General features: G+C 39.1%; 3 protein-coding genes across 6 annotated transcripts in view; 1 reads left to right on the top strand and 2 right to left on the bottom strand.

Annotated features, from left to right (window-relative positions):
- Positions 1-5,030, bottom strand: part of golga1 (golgin A1) — a 30,606-nt gene extending 25,576 nt beyond the window's left edge. For 3 of the 4 annotated variants that reach the window (XM_039803622.1, XM_039803621.1, XM_039803619.1), the window contains exons 1-2: positions 4,828-5,030; positions 3,723-4,016 (exon numbers count right to left, since the gene is read on the bottom strand). In XM_039803622.1, coding sequence (XP_039659556.1) covers positions 3,723-3,851 — 129 coding nt within the window. In that variant the 5' untranslated portion in view covers positions 3,852-4,016; positions 4,828-5,030. Of the gene's footprint in view, positions 1-3,722; positions 4,017-4,827 lie in introns of those variants that run through there. The other variant, XM_039803620.1, reaches the window with a different exon arrangement.
- A 1,675-nt stretch (positions 5,031-6,705) lies between these two features.
- LOC120560544 (serine/threonine-protein phosphatase 6 catalytic subunit) lies at positions 6,706-13,144 on the bottom strand. The gene is made up of 7 exons (XM_039803163.1): positions 13,001-13,144; positions 11,004-11,099; positions 10,417-10,482; positions 10,172-10,313; positions 9,974-10,053; positions 9,232-9,441; positions 6,706-7,570 (listed from the first exon to the last, which is right to left on the bottom strand). Exons 1-7 carry the CDS (start codon positions 13,073-13,075, stop codon positions 7,322-7,324), a joined length of 918 nt encoding a protein of 305 aa, XP_039659097.1. The 5' UTR covers positions 13,076-13,144; the 3' UTR covers positions 6,706-7,321.
- Positions 13,145-14,536: 1,392 nt separating this feature from the next.
- The window catches only part of si:ch211-158d24.2 (multiple epidermal growth factor-like domains protein 9), a 50,607-nt gene continuing 46,643 nt past the window's right edge, over positions 14,537-18,500 (top strand). Inside the window, 1 exon segment of the mRNA XM_039803161.1 lies at positions 14,537-15,246. Coding sequence (XP_039659095.1) covers positions 14,682-15,246 — 565 coding nt within the window. The 5' untranslated portion in view covers positions 14,537-14,681.

Below are 18,500 nucleotides of genomic sequence, written 5' to 3'. Positions count from 1 at the left end.
CGTGTCCATATGATACAAGCCTTCCGTTGAAGTTTGAATTGAATTGTAATTGAATTGAATTCCGTGATCGCGCACGCAATATAAGTTACATTATGATCACGATGCGTCATCTCCTCAATATTATTATATATTGCAACACGTGGTTTTCCATCGACCAATTCCAAGCAGTCAGATTTATCTGAAGTCCCCTTTTTATTGCATCTTCTTTTAAAAAAGACACTTTCTGAATGTAGGAGAGTCTGAATGTAGCAGACAACAGACAAAAGGCAGAAACATAAAAAGCAGCGGCCGGAAAATCACCAAGCAACATCAGTTAGGAATTGACCGATAATGGTTTTTCAAGGCCGATACCGATTATTAGTAGTATAATCTGCAAAGTGCCAAAAAAACGGCCCTAATATCAGTAGTCTATAATAGATGGTCTGTCATCTAGGTCTGCATCGTGATGCAATGATTCATTTCAACGCCCATAGTTTATTTGCATATAGAGTGGGGAAGTGAGATCCCAAGTGGTCACTCAAGACACATTCTACTGCCAGGTATGAACACCGGTACCTAAAGCAAAGAAATGTGGCCTGTGTCACATGTTAGCTGGCAGTATTGCTACTCAGCAACTTCACTAAATAATTCAGCCAAGTGCAACTGAGACGGCGCTACAGCCTCGGGAGTTTTACCCCAGATATAGATTTCCTTTACGAGCTAGGACTTAAAAACCATACGGGAAAAGATCGACAAAACCCCTAATAATATCACAATGTGCACTGCATAACCCACTTAAAACAATAAAAATTAAAATAAAAAAATACAGAAAAAAGAAAAACTCAGGAATAAAACACAGATAGAGTCAGCTGTGATGGTGTTCTGTTGTAAATTGAGACGTAATCAACAGGGCTTCATGTTGGACTGGTTGGTCATAAGCCTACATGCTGGCAACACAATACAATGTCAGTCACACCCAAGACCTGTTACCTAGACTGCCTGACTGGTGACTATTATTCTAAAGCCAGCCAGAGTTCTTATCATTGATGTAAAATTCCTGGATTATTCTGTGGCTTTCCAGAATTTATTGTATAAAAATAAATAAATTTTTATAGTGTAAAAATATCATGTGAAAAAACAATTATATGACAAGACAATCCATCATGGATCAATATTGTTTTTAAATCTATTTTCTATCAAGGCTAAATAAAAAAGTGGAATGTAATCAACAAAGTTTACAAATAAAATGGACTGCTGCTAAGTACTAAAAGAATTGCTCTCATCATACTGTCCTGTGAACATCATCGAGAGGGAAGATGTGATACTGATGACACCTATATATTTGGCAGTAATGTTGGGAGGTGCCACAGAGGAGATTACTGATGCAGCTGGACTAGAGGTCGACCTGTAGCAGATTTTTAAAGGCTGATATACAATAATAACAATAGTTTGGAGCAGGAAAAAGCAGACAGCCGATTAATCTGCGAGTTTAACACTACACTCGATAAGTGGTGCGACACAAAGATATTCTGCTGAAAGATTAATAATTACAGTTTGATTTGTCTTTATGATAGCCAAGAAATTCCTCCAGCAAACAAAACTGTTTAGTTTCTTCTCGATTCAGGAACAAGTCTAACCAAGTTTACTTATTTTTAGATTAAAAGGCAATTAGGCACATTTTCAAAATTCATACTATTCCAATGGTCTAAGACGGTCTAGCATGTTTTTGGCATTTCTTTAAACCAATCACAATTGTCTTGGGCGGCGCTAGGCGCCGGACAGGGGCCCTGGGGCAAGGAACTTGTTTTGGTGGAACATGTGTATGTTCAAAAGTAGTTTTAGTCGTGCAACAGAAAACTCAGATTGGACAGATAGTCTAGCTGTCTGGATTTAGCCTGCAGAGATCTGAGCAGCAGTTAACCATAGTCCTCAGAAATCCACAGAGTTTAGAATGCCAACACAAAGAAAGAGGAAGCTTAGGGACATCCGGCCTAAAAGAGGGACATCCGGCTAAATTTTTTCGGCGGCACCTAAGCAATTCTGGAAGTGGAACGTCGTGGATATAGACTAAAGACTGTCCAAGAACAACTCTCTACCAAATCCCCAAACTATTGTGCTAAAAGTCTGTGAAGGTTCTTAGTCATCCAGGTCATGGTAGTTCTCTGTGATAAGCAAAGGCAACTGGACTTGCTAGTAATTCTTGAAGACACCACCTTGATTGCATGTGCCAACTACTCCCATGTGACTCAATAACCCTCAGGTGACACAACCCACCAGGGGTTAAATATCTGGAACTCCCCCTTTAGTCAGTCAGAACTAGAGCTGTAACAATTCAAAATTTAGGTGTACAATTAACGGTCTCAGAAATAATTGTGATTAACAATATAATTGTCTCTTTCAGTCAAATTTAAAAAATATGTATTTATTACTTATTTAAAGGTCCAGTGTGTAACGTGTTCAGTTGTTCATTATCAAAATCTGTGTTGCCCGTTCACAAACTTGTCCTTTTTCATGAATATTTACCTCCACCATCAATTCCAGGTATTCCTTTTGGCTTGAAATTTTATATTTTCATTCACATGAACTGGGGTAGACGCTCCATATTCATGCTCCATCTTGAAATACGTTAGCCGGTAAGGGACATACAGGACGTACTGCTCCGCCTTTCGCGTTTTCGCTGTCACATGATAAACTCACAGGTGCTGCTAATGGGTATCGTAGCTTCCCGGCCCCCGGCAAGTTTGAAGAAGGAAACATGGAGGACCGCACATATTCAAATTTCAGGAACAGGAGTCTTCTTCGCCCAGAAAAAGAAAAAGGATATTGAAAAGAGCAAGAGACCGGCTTTTTGAAGCGTGAAGGCTACCGTAGCTGTAATACGCTCTTTGAACTGCGTGGTGAGAGAGTTGATTGCAATATATGATCTCAACGCTAAATGGGAGAAATTCCCACACACTGGACCTTTAAACGAATTAAAGTTTTGAATGAAGTCCAGGATAAATCTTTAGGTTATATCACTGTTATGTGACCCAGATAATGTAACAACACAAATACACAGTCTATGAAGTAAACAACGCCTCTTTATTATCATAAAACATATTTTCTAACTGTATCCCCTTGTCGTTTTCGTTGCTATAAACGTGTACAGGGTCAAGTGCCAGCAACATGAAATTATAATAAAAATATATAGTCCGACCAATTACAATTTGGCACATCTAAACAAAATCAACAATTACAATCAACTGTCATTCTCAAAGAGAATAAAGAAAACTAAATCAGTCTCCCATGTATTGTCTTTAGAGCAGCTCCACACATTATACCTGTCGACATAACAAGTTTGAGACTTACTTCTGTGGTTTCTGGCTTTGAGAGGGAATTGCTCATGTTCACGTATAATATTGATTGAACTTTCCTAGGCCATGGATATAAATTGGAATTCTCAATTTAGGTGGTGTTCCCCTTCGACATTTGACACTTAATTACTCAACTACTTTCAAATAAACTGACCTACAAATATAGGTTTTAGTGATAAGTTTTTCCTGTTTTATTAATTCCTAAAAGCTGTCCCTATTTCCAAATGTGGGTTAGACCACAAAGGTGTAACATGTAATAGATTAAAACAAAACCAATGCAATAAAACGTCTAAACAACGGTTAGTTATGCACCAAAGATAAAGCAAACCATCTGAAAAACAACATGCACACATTTCGAAGCAGTAGGCTAGTGACTGGTGATGTACTTACAAAGTCATCCCCAGAGTCTGCCCCCACTGAGGTGATGGATTCCTTGCTGATGGTGCGCGGTATACGAACACCACTCCGAGGTGCTGTGGCCGCTTCCTCTGCAATCTTCTTCTTCAACTTGGCAAACATGTCTGTCCTTTTAAGTCTCTGTTTGAGTGCAATTTACAGTTTCTGGAGGGACTTCACAAGATGCATGGAGTTTATGGCTCCTTGTTTTGATGGCCGAAACAGTGCCGCGTCCTTATGCAGTACCACTCAAAACAAGCGTGCACTGGTAATTCCATTCTGCTACAGCTAGAAAAAGAAGAAAAAAAGACAGTTATCCAAATGCCAAGACTGACAACAGTGGCTACTTGTCTGCAACAGTCACATGTCACATTGTTGTAATGACCCTAACAACAAGATCAAGATCTTTTTGGCTTTCATTAATATCATCATATAATGGACTGTCTATTTTGGCATATTAATGACAAATGCTAGAACATTTTGGTTGTAGGTCTACTCTAAAGGCCACCTCTAGCAAATAATCTAGTATTTTACAGATGGATACATTTTACTTCACTGTAAAAACAGTCAGTGTTTGTCAAACTGATATGTGATATACTGTGGATTGGGAAAACAAAAAGTTTCTAACAGTTGCCCAATATTTTGCAGATATTTGTGTTACTAGATGACAAGCTTCGGAGTGCTTTATTTATAATACAAACTGCACCAAACCTCTAAATGTTTGAGTTACGTATGCCTTTCATATGGCTTAGGAAATCTAATTATGGATTAAGTATGCCGTTCATCAAAAATGATTGCATTGGAAAGTAAAACCAGATTTTGAGTTTGTAACTAAATCCATTTCCGTGTGAGATAGTGTATCCTAACTAACGTTAACTCAATCTCCTAGCCAATGTGTGGATGAGTAAAAGCTCAGTCTGTTGTGTCTCATCAGTGTTAATCACATTAGGAAATGTACAGAACACTGTCAGACTATGTTTTGACAGAAAGCTAGGTAGCCAGCGAGCTAGCTCTTAGGGCCATAACAATGAGTGTTGACGTTAGCATCACCGGGCGATGTTAGCTGTCGTTAGCTTACTCGTTCATTGAAGTCTCTTACCATATTAACTTCGATAAAGTATCAGTCCGTGGCGTTTTCAAATGTCCAATGACTGTACGTTCGTCTTTTTCCCTGTATACGTTACAATCAGAAAATAGCTACCGTTGTGTCAACAGATATGTATTCGCTGGTACTGTCTCCTCTATCTGACTAGCTAGCTGCTGCTAGTTGGTGAGCTACACCAGGATCTTTGGCTACACGTAATCACCCAACACAGATGACTGGACACGTCACGGCGGCGCCTCTGTTCATTGGCTAGCAGAACTAGAAGGTGTGCGAATGTAGCTGGCAACGTGCGCCGCCTACAGACACAGACAGTAATAGCAGTTTCAGACATGCAGCTAGACCATTGGCTGGCTGCTTATGTTTGTTTCTGTTTAAACAACAATTATACATTTTCATGATAAATTATCCATGCTGCAATGGCTTGGACAAATGAAATCGCTGCCTCTCCCTGCCAAAAGTAACTGTATTTATAGTGTCCTTATAAACCTGATAATAAGTAACTCTGGACAGTTTGGCAGACTCCATTTTATGTAGTTTATTCAAAACTCTTTCCAGTGAACTGAAAGGTGAAACCGTTTTTGTATTAATAGTTTCAATTTTACTTGATGTTAGCTCTTGATGTCAAATGTGATGTACTGTACTGTATTATAAAAAGCATAATAAGCTGCAGCTTCAGCCTACGCCTGTTTTGGACTGCATACATCATTATGTTGTACGATAGTGTTGTATTGTTTACTGTATTGTTTACTGTGTTAATTGAGTAATTGCTTTTTTTATATGTACAGTTTACTGCCTTATTGTCTCTATTACTGATTGCAGACAAAAAATTATTTTAATATTACAACCTTCTGGTCAGCCAAAATACCCCCGTGGCTAAGTGCCACTCTAATGTGACCTAACAGCAAAATGAACCCAAACATACCTTTAGAAGCCCCAGAGAGACCTCTGCCTCCTAGTGCATTTAAAACCACTTTAAAATTAGACAAGTTAGCTGCACTCTATTTTAGTCTTTGTCTAATTGTACATGTTCAATTCAAATCATCACCTTTAGCAGAATTAAAATATAACCTACTCAGAGTACAGTGACATGATCTGAATACCATACCATTTGCAATACCATAAAATACAGGTTTTTTTTGCCATGAATAGGCTGCGGTTTAAACATTGTTATTTACTACCCAATGATTTAAGTTATTGATTAACCCAGGTAATGATTTTTAACTTTTTACAATTTCTGGATTTCTTTATTTAAAAACAGTATGGTAAGACACAGAAAAAGGATAATTACAATAACTGATTCCAAATGTGGCAATCAGATAATCTTTAAAGTGCTCACATTATGCTCATTTTCAGGTTCATAATTGTATTTAGAGGTTATATCAGAATAGGTTTACATTGTTTAATTTTCAAAAAACACCATATTTTTGTTGCACTGCAGCTCCTCTTTTCACCCTGTGTGTTGAGCTCTCTGTTTTAGCTACAGAGTGAGGCATCTCACTTCTGTTCCATCTTTGTTGGGAGTCGCACATGCTCAGTAGCTAGGTAAGGACTACTAGCCAGTCAGAAGCAGAGTATGAGGGCGTGTCCTGACAGTACCTAGTTAAGGACTACTAGCCAGTCAGAAGCAGAGTATGAGGGCGTGTCATGCTAGCAGCTAGGTGAGCATTATAACGTGTGTTCCAAAGTGACCACGTTTGTCTCTGAAGTAAAGGCTGGACTACAATAGAGCTGTTTGGAGCAGTTTGTGAACAGTGTTTTCTGTTGGAGATGGTAAGTCCCTTTCGGGGGGACTTTGGGCTTTTTCACTTTGTTAACCTATAACATGCACAAAAAAGATATATAACACAATAAAGGAAAGGGAAAACGCCAAAAAGCAGAATATGAGCACTTTAAAAAGGTACCACAGGCTTAATACAGAAATCTCGAATGGATATAGTACATTTTTTACACATCAACTCTAAGGTTTACATGTTTATTTATAAGATCATATGATAACAATAAATCTATAACGCCATTGAAATTTGTCGGAATAGATGTGTTTGTGTGCAGTGCTTTACTATCTAACATCCAGCTCTAATGCATTACCATAACAAAATGAAATCAAACATTGTATATAATACTGCACCTGCAATTTGCTCAGCAGAATGAATTTCTATGGTAAAGTAAAAATCGAGATTTATAAATATGAACATCTTACAAGGGTCAGTTGACTTTTGTCATTTTAATCCTTCCTCTGTAACATTTCAACAGCACATCAATTCTGCTAGGGCCAACTTCTGTTGCTGCATTATCTCAGTGGGATTTAAGCTGCAGAATAACGACATTAAATGCCAGAGTGGGAATAACAATTGACAGTTGGCACTAAGAAATGCACTGCAAATACTCAAAATGCACAATACAAAATTCATATGGGTTCACAAGTGCTGATGCCACTGTCCCAGTAAACATCTGTGCACTGAACAAATGGCTGCGCTGTTTTTTTATGTGCTTACAGGAAATAGGGTGTTGTTGTTCGCGGTGGAATGACTCTTTCAGAGTCAGGCACTGCTCGGAAGAGCTTTGGCTCTCTTGTGTTAGCGTCTTTGAAGACCATGATGGAGGCGATGTTGCCACAGCGATAGCAGTAGTTAGGAGCCGACCACACTGTGACCAGCTTCTCGTCAAACATGAACTTGTAGCCTTCGTGGACAAGTTGATGTGCCCTGCAGATCAGCTTCAGGTTGTTGATGTGGACAAACTGCAGTTTTTTTGGAAGACGGAGAGAGACAAAAGATGGGGAGAAAAAGAAAAATGTGTAAAAAAACCCTGAAAAACACAACCAATGTGAATACAAATTAGGGCTGCACGATATGAGGAAAATATGACATATGCGATAACATTGTTGAATATGGCAATAACTATATTACTTGCGATAAATAAACAGATATTAAAGTGTTCTTATTTCTGCTGCTGAATGTAAAACCAATGAATTTATTGAACAAATTGAACACTGAAATGAATATAAGGCAGCACTAAAAAAGAATGACAGTTACATTTGAAAGTGCAGTTTTCTACTGATATTTTCTTTCAACTAACACAAAAAAATCTCTTTTGCGATATGCCATGTTTATTGTGCCAGTTGATATTTAAATAAATATTTAAAATTTTGTTTGACTTTTGCGATATGACACAGCCTTTCGCGATGTGTTTATTGCGCCAGGTGCGATTGGGATAACGATATAAAAGTGATATATTGTGCAGCCCCAATACACATCGCCTCTTATTTTCTTTGGTGACCCCAAAGAGCAGTGAGCGACAATTGTCTGTATTTTGAGAACTTTAATACCCAGAGATACACCAGTAAACAAATGCTGTGTTCATGTTGCATTAACTGGATTTGTCATATTGATTAAGGGGAACTGTATTAATGAATTTAAAAATAACAACAAAATACAGCAATTATTACTCATTTAGCAGTAGCTATTATTACACTGGACTGCCAACACCACTTAATCTGTTGCCATGCTACCAGATGGGAGAAGTCCTCTATGACTGTAAGGCCAAGGCTTGACACTTTCTGTTATGTATGGAGTCTAGGAACAAATTCTTACATTTCGCTAAAATTAGAATAAAATACGATAGTCTTTATTGTCATTGTACATGTACAACGAAATTAGATGCAGTCTTTTCAGTGCAAAACCTCAGCAAAAGTGCAAAACAGGTAAACAAATAAATATAAAAAAAAAAAAAACGTTCACAAGAGTTATTAAAAATATGCGTTTTTTGAAAGTGTGTAACTTATGCGAACACAGACATGTAGGAGCGATTTATAAATTAGACCTTCTAATATATGATTTATGTGAGTAACAACTGACATTTATAAAACACACACACACACACAATGATGTACAAACATAAGTGTTTATTTGCATATCGAGAATGGAAATGAGATCCGATCACTCATGCCTTTGGAGACACATTCTATTGCCAGGCGGGAACACACGTACCTAGAGCTCTCCACTTGTGATCGGATCACTTGGGACAGATGTTACAACCAGGTCAGTGGACAGGAAGGAGAATAGCCCAGACCCACTATCAATATCAATTTAATGTTGATTATATTATACCAAAAGAAAATACACATTATATTGAAATAAACGGATTAGGTGGAAATTGATTTTTTTCAAAAAACAGTCCCAAACCATCTCTGATAGAGTGGATCCCAGATCCCAGAGATCATCTGTAATGTATTCTACCTGTTTTACACTGTTTGACCAAGAGGTGGTGTTGTGAGCAAATGAAGCCTCGAGAAATGAACCCTTTTGCGAACCAATTTGCTGGAAAGCTTCAGTGCTTCATGACACTTCATCTCGCCATCACTAGTACTCATGTAACTCTGGAAAAGAAAAAGCAACCTACCTCATTTGTGACCTTTGCACCAAAGAGCCAACCAGCTCCTCTGGGGCTGATGGCCCAAGTGTCCACGTCTTCAGGGTCTGACCACACCAGGTCACAGAACGCTCCTTTGTGGGGGATCTCCTGGTTCCGCTCAATGGTTCGAATCTGATCAAGAGTTTTTATGTCTGGGGAGAGGCCTCCGTGGACACACAGGATCTGCTCGTCCATCAGCTGTTTAAAAAACAAACACAAAATAGAAGAGTTAGGGCATCATACATATAATATTAATGTGTCTGACAGTTGGCCAGTGGTTACAGACCACACAAGCCTAATATAGGAGATCAAATAAAAGCGATGCATGACAGATTTATCTACACTAACAGTGCCACAAAATGTGCACTTTCATACAATACTTCATCTAAAAACGATATTAGTCTAGTAGTAAAAACAGTAATGTGGAAATGATGGCCAAGCAGCAGGTAGAGACTGTTCATTTCTTTCACCTGACACAGCTCAGATAGGGCACCGCATTATGTGATGCAGCTTTTAAGACCAGGGAAAAAAATATAATCTATATCATAACATCACAATAACCAAAAGCTGCTGCTCATCTGTAGTTTAGCTGCTCTTTACTGAGAAATAACTAAACATGAGCCTCATTCAAGGCTTTCAAAGCATGAGGGACTGTCATTTATCATCCATCTTTTTTGTTGTTGGAATAACAACTAAAAAACACAAAGCCCAATTCCACTTCAATACTTACAGCCGCAACTGTTAACATATCGAACACTTTGGTGCAATAACGCCAGGCATTTGCATTCCCATACTTGGTCTGGCACTCATCTGTAAGACATAAAAATGCTAATTTATTTCAAACAAAAAAGGTGGGATTATTTTCCAGAAAGTGAGATTAGTGAGTAGTTTGCTGGCCAGAAAACATCATCCATAAATCAAACCTCACCGTAAAAGCCATAAACTTGGGTGATCTGTCTGCTCTCGTGGTTTCCACGTAGAAGTGTGATGCGGTCGGGCCATTTGGCTTTCAGTACCAGCAGGTAGGTGAACGTCTCCAAACTGTAATATCCTCGGTCGACAAAGTCACCCTGCAGATGACAGGGGTTTATTAACAACACACAAGAAGAAGAATGCATTAAGACAGATGACTCTCAAGTTTAAACTAAATACATGTTTGTATACTGTACAAACCATAAAGATGTAATTTGTGTCCGGAACCTGGCCGCCAGTTCGGAAGAGTTCACAAAGATCATAAAACTAAGGCAAAAAGAGATACAAATTTAGTGGAGGCATTAGTTCAGTCTCAGTTTAATTTTCAGTTTTTTATTTTATTAGTCATATGAAGTTCAAAACAGTGTCAACATGACATTTTATCTACACTAGGGCTGCATGATATGAGGAAAATATGCGATATGCAGTAACGTTGTTTAATGTCACAATAACAATATTGCTTGCGATAAGTAAACAGCTAATACTATTTACTCTGTTCTGCATTTCTGCTGCTTTCAGTATTCTGTTAAAATACAACACACTGCTTGTGAAATTTAAAGCAGATGAAAGAAAATCATTCCAACATTCTTTGATTGAACAAAGTGAACATAAAAAATAAAAATAAACACGATATATTCCTGCAGCTCTAATGTGTACAACAGATCAATATTAAAAACACATGTAGAGATGTAGACCTGTAGACACCCTATATCAACTGCAGGCTATGCTCAGCAATATTCGGATAAACAAAAGGTTTGCTCTTTCTGCTTTGAATCCCTGGCTTTTACCTGTCCATGTATGTCACCACATACTGTCACAGGAGTGGAAACGGGCTGAACGTTGGACTCCTCCAGCAGAAGGTCACACACGTAGTCACATAACCTCTGTATAGACGACAACATAACACAGAAATAAGCGATAAGGGTTCAGTCATCATTCAGCTCTGGTATTCAATGCTTTTAAATGTGACAACTTTCATGACAGGAGTATGTAACGTTTTCCCCCCAAAATCTTCTTCTTGTCAGGGAAAAGCCTCTGAAACATTGTTTACTTTGTTATCCTGTGACACCTAGACTAATATGATTCTTTTAAGGTAACAGCTCTATTATTGGATATTATTTTACCAATGGTATCATGTGAAGAACTTTGTGACTGTCTGTGAAAGGGTCACGGCAATAAGCATGATCAGTCTGCCTACAGTAAAGGCAATGACTCTGTGTTAACTTATTTGACATAAATCTATACATTTACCTGTTATTTCTGACAATTTGATAAAAAAAAAAAAAAGTATATTATGCTTCAGTAAACCCCAATTAACAAAACCGGTTAAAAAAATAATATGAATATTTTTTTAAATCAACAGGAGAGTCAGACACAGCCTGACTCTGGAGATAAAACTGAGATCAGTGCTCATATTCACGTTTATGTTCTGCTTGTTTAAAAGTTGTTTGGTAAATTGCTCTTAAACACATTCAGAGAGGATTTAAAAATTGCTATTTTTATTCTCAATTCTTATCATTTTGGTCCTGGTGATTTTCCAAAAAGCCTGTTATTATTATTATTATTATTATTATTATGACAGGTAAACCTGTTCAATGGCAATGAAATTCAAAAATGCAATAACAAGTATTGTTGGCATTGATGGCTTTTTCAGATGGTTTACTGATATGGAATGACTTTGACCAATAGCCAGCCACTTAGTAACAGTGACAAAGCTCAATATGGATTCATATTTGACAACTCAAAAAATTAGTCAATATGAGGGTGTAGCCTACACACGTTGGGTGTTCAGTTTAGGAATCATTGCCCTTGTATACATAACCCTCCAATTTTAGGAAACCAACTGCAATTGGACTGATTAAAAAAAAGCTCTTTTTAACGTCACTATAACTCTGACTGGTCAGTAGGTTTACACTGACTCTCACTGGCAGCCTAGAAACTTCAAACTGGCTGACCTGTGAGTACACCTGCATCTACCTGTGTAACTATGTCATTATAATCCAGCTACTTATAGTAAATATGGTGCTACATTTGCTGTCATATTGGCGGTTTTGTTATAATATTGCCTACTATCAAATGCTGTCTCTTGGGAAAAATAAAACGCAATGCCAAAGTGTATTTAAACCCTGGCCTAATAAGATAACGGTTCAATGCTGACTAACAAGAATTCACAACTTAATGTAGGAGTTTCCAGCAATAATTGGATGTATCGGCGTAAAGGTGAAGTACATTATTGCCCAAACTTTCCGAGCTAACGTTACTTTTTTTACGGTGCAATGTGAGATCAGGAATTGAATACGACTTTACTGATTGACACTAACGTTACTGCCTTAGAGATATATGGAATATGTCATATGTCTATGACCCTGCGGTCTACCAGGTAGTATGTCTCAGTCTTTCAGTGTTAAATGCACGGATACATGTTCAGTCCACATTGATAAACAACCCGCTGTCATTCCACCATCATGACAGTCAGCGATGCATCATTAGGCCACTGGCTATATGGATATCTGGTCATTTCATGGCAAAACGTACGAGCAGGTCACTCTTATTCCTGCTTCGACAACGTTGTATAGGATATAGTTGGACTTGTATTTAGCTATTGTAGCTAAGATGAACAATTTCTTTTAACGGGTTTGACTTCCTGGCCAACAGATGAAGTCAGCAGGCTAACGTTACGAACTAGCTAACGTTAGCTAACAGTTAATTTCGCCGTTACAACATACCATAAAAGGCTCGCGTGTCTTAACGTCAATCAAAAACATGTATATGAAGTCACATTTACCTTGAGGTCATTTTCTGGGAGGTATTTACACTGTTTTGCAATCTCTGCGTATTTATCCAGATCTAGAGGCGCCATAGTGCTCAGCTAGTCTTCATGCGCAACTTCCAACTTCCTGCAACAATTGAGCGAGGTCCCTACCTGTCATTTAGCCTCTACTGCCATCTATCGTCTGTATTAGCCACAGACCTTTTAGGTTAACATACAGTCTAAACCAGGGGTCACCAACACGGTGCCCGCGGGCACCAGGTAGCCCCCAAGGACCACATGAGTAGCCCTCAGGCCTGTTCTAAAAATTAAAATTGAATATTGATATTATCCTTTCCCACCTTGTTAAGTCATTGTTGATAATTATTGTGAGAAATCATTAACATGATCAGTGTCTTCACATAGATGAGTATCATTAATCATTAATAATCATATATAACTAAAGGCAAACTGAGCAAATTTGTTATTTCAGAAGAGTGTATCAAACTGGTAGCCCTTCGTATGACTCAATATCCATGAAGTAGCTCTCAGTTTCAAAAAGGTTGGTGACCCCTGGTCTAAACGAATAGAAAGTGGCATTTTATCATTTTAATTTATGACAGCCAAACTATGGAAAACAAAGCTGCAACTTCGAAAATTAAAGCCACAAATAGAATGAAGATACAAAGCTATTCCCCTTTCTTCCTCAATAATAGTAGAATGTCTGAGAAAAAGAAATTGTGTATAAGGAAGGATTTGAGGAAGTATTATTTTTGATTTCTGATTGTTCCTACTGGAAGTATTACATTATCGTAATAATCCTTAGGGTTCTTATGATGTTCCTAGTGAGTAACTACAACACTTTTGGAAAAAAAATACAGGTTTGACTGTGTATATATATAATAAATAATGATGTTGAATAGGCTACATAAAGAAAATTACTTTACTAACTTTAAAAATCTATCTTTACATGCAATTTCACGTTAGGACCACCGGAGGGCAGAGTGGAATGATTATAAACCAAATCCATGTCCAGCACTCTACTCCAACCAAAGAGTCAAAGCCATTCACTGTATTCAAACAAAATAAAAAAGACACAGTCCGCTTCTCATAACCTAGGTAAAGTTAAACTATCCTACCTGAAAAGCCTTGCCTTGCCTTATTTAACCGAACCGTCGAGATGAATGAGTCATTCCAGGATAGTTTATGTAGCCTACATTTACATTAATCCCAATACAATCTGCCACCGGGCATTTCCATGACATATGGAGGAGGATACCTGGGATGTTAGGTACACATCTACAAATATGATTGTATCACACTTTTTTTAATTTATTTATTTTATTTTTTTTTACAGAATATGCTTCTTCAAGTTGTTAAGTTTATGAATGGAACCGGTTATGTTTTGATAATTTTTCAAAGGAGTGAGGAGGTTTAATTTACAATGTATTGTTTCTCATAGGTTGTTACAACGACTGTCCAACCAGTGAATGAAGAGCGCCCAGAGGCATTTTTCCAGGACTCCCATTGGCTAACGAGTACGTCAATTTCGCGCGGCTCATGATAGGTTGCAGAGCAGGTGAAGAGTTGACTGTGGTTCAGGGCAACAAACAGCAGCGTACGCCGCCGGGGACATCAATGGTGGAGTACGCGTCCATTCAGGGAAAGGTCTGAGAGAGACCACTACTGGGGCTTACATGGAGAGCTGAAACTGAATATGAGGTTAACGTCCTTAATGATGTACATATCTCCGGTTCTGCTATTTATTTTGTATGTATATATCGGATTTTCCGAAGCTGCACCTCGCATCAGTCCCTACGATGCGTCGCCTATCTCCAGGAAGCCCGGCTCAGCCTCCGACACCTGGGAGACCTTCCACACCGACATGCCTCGTACTTTACCCGAGAGCAGGTTCGCTCTCGGGCCTCTAACCGGACTCACACCGTCACCTGCTATTGTTTCTGCCGGGCCGACCACCACTAGCTCTATTTCTAAAACGGCAACCACCTTCCAGCCTCCAACAACGGACCCGACCACCACCACTACGTCTACTACTACAGCCCCTGATACTGGAATCATTTCAGCCACTAAAGAACAAATAACAGCGCCGATTTCCAGATTAAACGGCGCACGCAAAAGATCCACCGATGTACAAACATCACTTTATGCTCCGGAGAAAATGCTGCAGACCATGGTGTCCATGGTTTCCCAGCGCACAGCAAACGATGCCTGGGCAGCAGATAATATTGGCACATCTGTTACCTCAATAGAGAATAGTCAAGGTGAGTAACCTTCGAATAATATAGCTACCAGGAACCGTGAAAACCGGATCATTCTGATTATTTTTTTATTATTATTTTTATTTTTTTTAGCTTTCCTTAAATACACATTACAAAAATAATGGGCTGCATGCATTTTGTGTATTTGCACATTCATGTTCAGGAAACGAGTGTGTGAAGAAGAAGACATCCATGTCTAATTTAGGCTGCCTTAAGGAGCAGGGAGATCGCACGGTGGTTTTGACGCAGAGAACGACCGAACAAACCAGATTGCAACAATGGGCAGACCCCTCAGATTGCACGGTGTACCCCATCAGATAATCATGAAGTCACCAAATCATAATCTCATAAAATCACTATTCATGAACGATTTGTCCAATGTGCATTTTTCGCCTTTTGTGTAGCATATATTATATTCCAGAGGGCTTTTATTATAGGATGAGTGTGCCACATAATACAGTGGGCTGGAAAAGGGGGGCTATGAGGGGGTGCAAGGTTGATCCTGTTGTTGTTCAGTCAATTTATTCAATCTGTCAGTGTACATAACACCCATACAGACCCGTGATCCTTTTGTGTTAGACCAGACATGTTTGATATTGACAGGCAAAATTACAAGAATCTGCTAAAATAGCTGCTTCATCCCCTCTATTGTTGTTTGCATGGCAGACACAGAACAAGGCCGTTTAACCAAAATGGCCAGGCAGGCCAAGCCATGAATGAGCAATTGACAGTGGAGCCCCTCCTCTCACACATCCCAGCATCCATGTGGATGTGTTGTTCTCCAGCTCACACAGCAGCACAAGCTGAGGGATCCTGTCCTAAATGGTTCTTTAATGGTTGGGGAAAGTCTGCTGAAGCCAAAACAAACCTACCCATCCAGAGGATGTTCCCACTTGCAATTTGGAGATGGAGTTTACTAATCCTTTCTAAACAACAAATATTAGAAGTTAAATATCCCCACCCCGTTTAAGAATATGAATATAAAATAAAAATGGCTTAATTTGTTGTTCACAAAATCTTTTTTTTCCCCGTACTGTCTGTCAAAACCTCATTATTTTTCTTCCCAGAAATACCATGTTCTAGTTGTTACTTCATGATGCCTCCAAACCAGAATAATAAAATCTGTTTAATTTCATATTCTGACTGATATTGACCCGTCCGGGGTCCAGTCCAGTCATGCTTCTTACGTTGACCCTTTGTTCTCCACACTCTATACTACCTTACTGTCAGCATTAATCTCAGTGATCGGAGGAGGATTAGTTTTGGTGTGCTGCTGTCATAAATGGCTGGTTCTAATGTTGAAGAGGAAGTCCCAGGCCCGGGGTACTGATTTGTCTCCATGGTATCTGCAGTATCTGAAAATGTGCATTGAGTGGCTGGTTAAAGATATCCAGATGTTCAGTGGAATATTTTCAGGTGTGATCCTTGTGAATAGATTTTAATGATATATTTGTATTTGGTGCTGACATGCTTTTGTTGTATGTGGCATTTTTTCATTGTTGTTCTGTTTAGCTAATTGTTGTCTTTTCTTCTTGCAAAAATGCCAAACAACGATTGTTCCAGCTTTTCAGTTGTGAAGATGTGCTGCTTTTCTTTGTCTCGCGTGACAGTGGACGGAAAAATAGGGGAATGTTAATCAATACTGAAAATTAGTTGCAGCCATACTATCAATGTAGGCCTACTTACTTGGGATATACTACTATTACTTTGTATTCTGGGTCAGTATTGCAGAAAAATTTAGCTTAAATGGTGGCGTGTTTAGGCAGTTCCTTTAGTAAATCAGTCAGTGTTATTTATTGGCGTTCATTTGGATCCCGAAGTCCAAATGAAATCTGCACCTTTGTGTGAGATCATACATTAAAGCTTTACCGTGCCTCATTGAAAGCATCTCCAGGAACCTCCGCACTCTTTATTGTTCATGTGAAAAGGCCACTCGCATGACAATAACACGCCAACCAACACGTCACCTGGGTTAACGCCTCGCCCAGATAACAATACATTCTCTGGCAGGGCAGGGGCCTTGCAGACAGATACTAGTACTTTTATATGCTTTCTTTCCTTTGAAACATCTCTATGTACTTTCTGACGCCCAAACCTTAATTGAAAGTACAGCAATTGTTTCCGTGCAGGGGAGCCTCCCACTGCTGTTGTTTACTCTGTAGCAGCACAGGCAGGCGAGCAGTAAATCGGGCGGGACAAGAGTTTTGAGACATGACTTGTCCTGAACAGCCTGCCACTGCCCGTGTCTGAATACCCGCAATGCTGTCACACCACTTTACAGCAGTCAGATAGATGGGAGAGAGGTGAATTCTGACACAGTCCCCCCCCCCTTCTCTTTCCCCTACACACAGGTCCAGTCCAATATACATCAAACCTGTTGTGTGGCTTTACAGATCACCCCCCATGGCCCCCATCCCACATCTAGAGGAACCCTGACTGCAGTGTGTGTGGGGTCATATGCATTCACTGGATCTCACACATTCTCAGGCGTGATCGGGGCCGACAATTCTTCAGTGGACGTCAGCAAAGGGCCTGACAGTAGGCTATACTCCACAGGCTTGCATAACCATAGGCCTTTCTAAATTACATAAAAGTCCAAGCATCAGTGAAAGAGGAGCGTAATCTGAGTGGGACGCCGGGACAGGAATACATTAAAATTCAGCTGTCCTTTCCTTTTCACTTAGCTGCTAGCTGAGGTATTGTGTGCAATTTGTGTGTATGAAAAACATTTTTATTTTGCTCTCGCAGCTCTTTGTCTGACCGCTGAGCACAGAATGGAGACAGTAGTCAGGCATTCAGTCGTCACTCGCCACACCTAACCTGAGATCAGATGAATAATAGATTGCCACTCTGTACTCTGTGGGTCATCCACATGTCTGTCATTATATCCTCTGGTTTCAGTTTGAACTGTACAAAATCCTTCCTCAGCAACACCGCAGGACTCAGATTACCATCTTTGTTTTAGACTGACATAAATCTTCATGAGGGGAATTCATCATATTTTACATGATGAATTCATGTATATGTATACCATCCAGGGGTCCAAACTTATTACTCAAAGGTCAGCATCTGATTTCTATTCAAAGTCAGAGGTCCAGGACGATTGGCAATAACAAAACAACATTTAACCCTTGTGTGGTCCTTCGGGTCCCAGTGACCCGAAGGACCACACAAGGATGATGTACTTCCCTTTACTTTGTTGAGAATTGCTCTCTAAACCCTGTTTCTTGTAAAGTAAGTAAGTAAAGTTTATTTCT

The sequence above is a fragment of the Perca fluviatilis genome, chromosome 6 (assembly GCF_010015445.1).
Source record: "Perca fluviatilis chromosome 6, GENO_Pfluv_1.0, whole genome shotgun sequence".
NCBI classification, from domain to species: Eukaryota; Metazoa; Chordata; class Actinopteri; order Perciformes; family Percidae; genus Perca; species Perca fluviatilis.
Note: the sequence above shows the minus strand (reverse complement) of the source record. Positions and strands in the feature narration are given on the sequence as shown.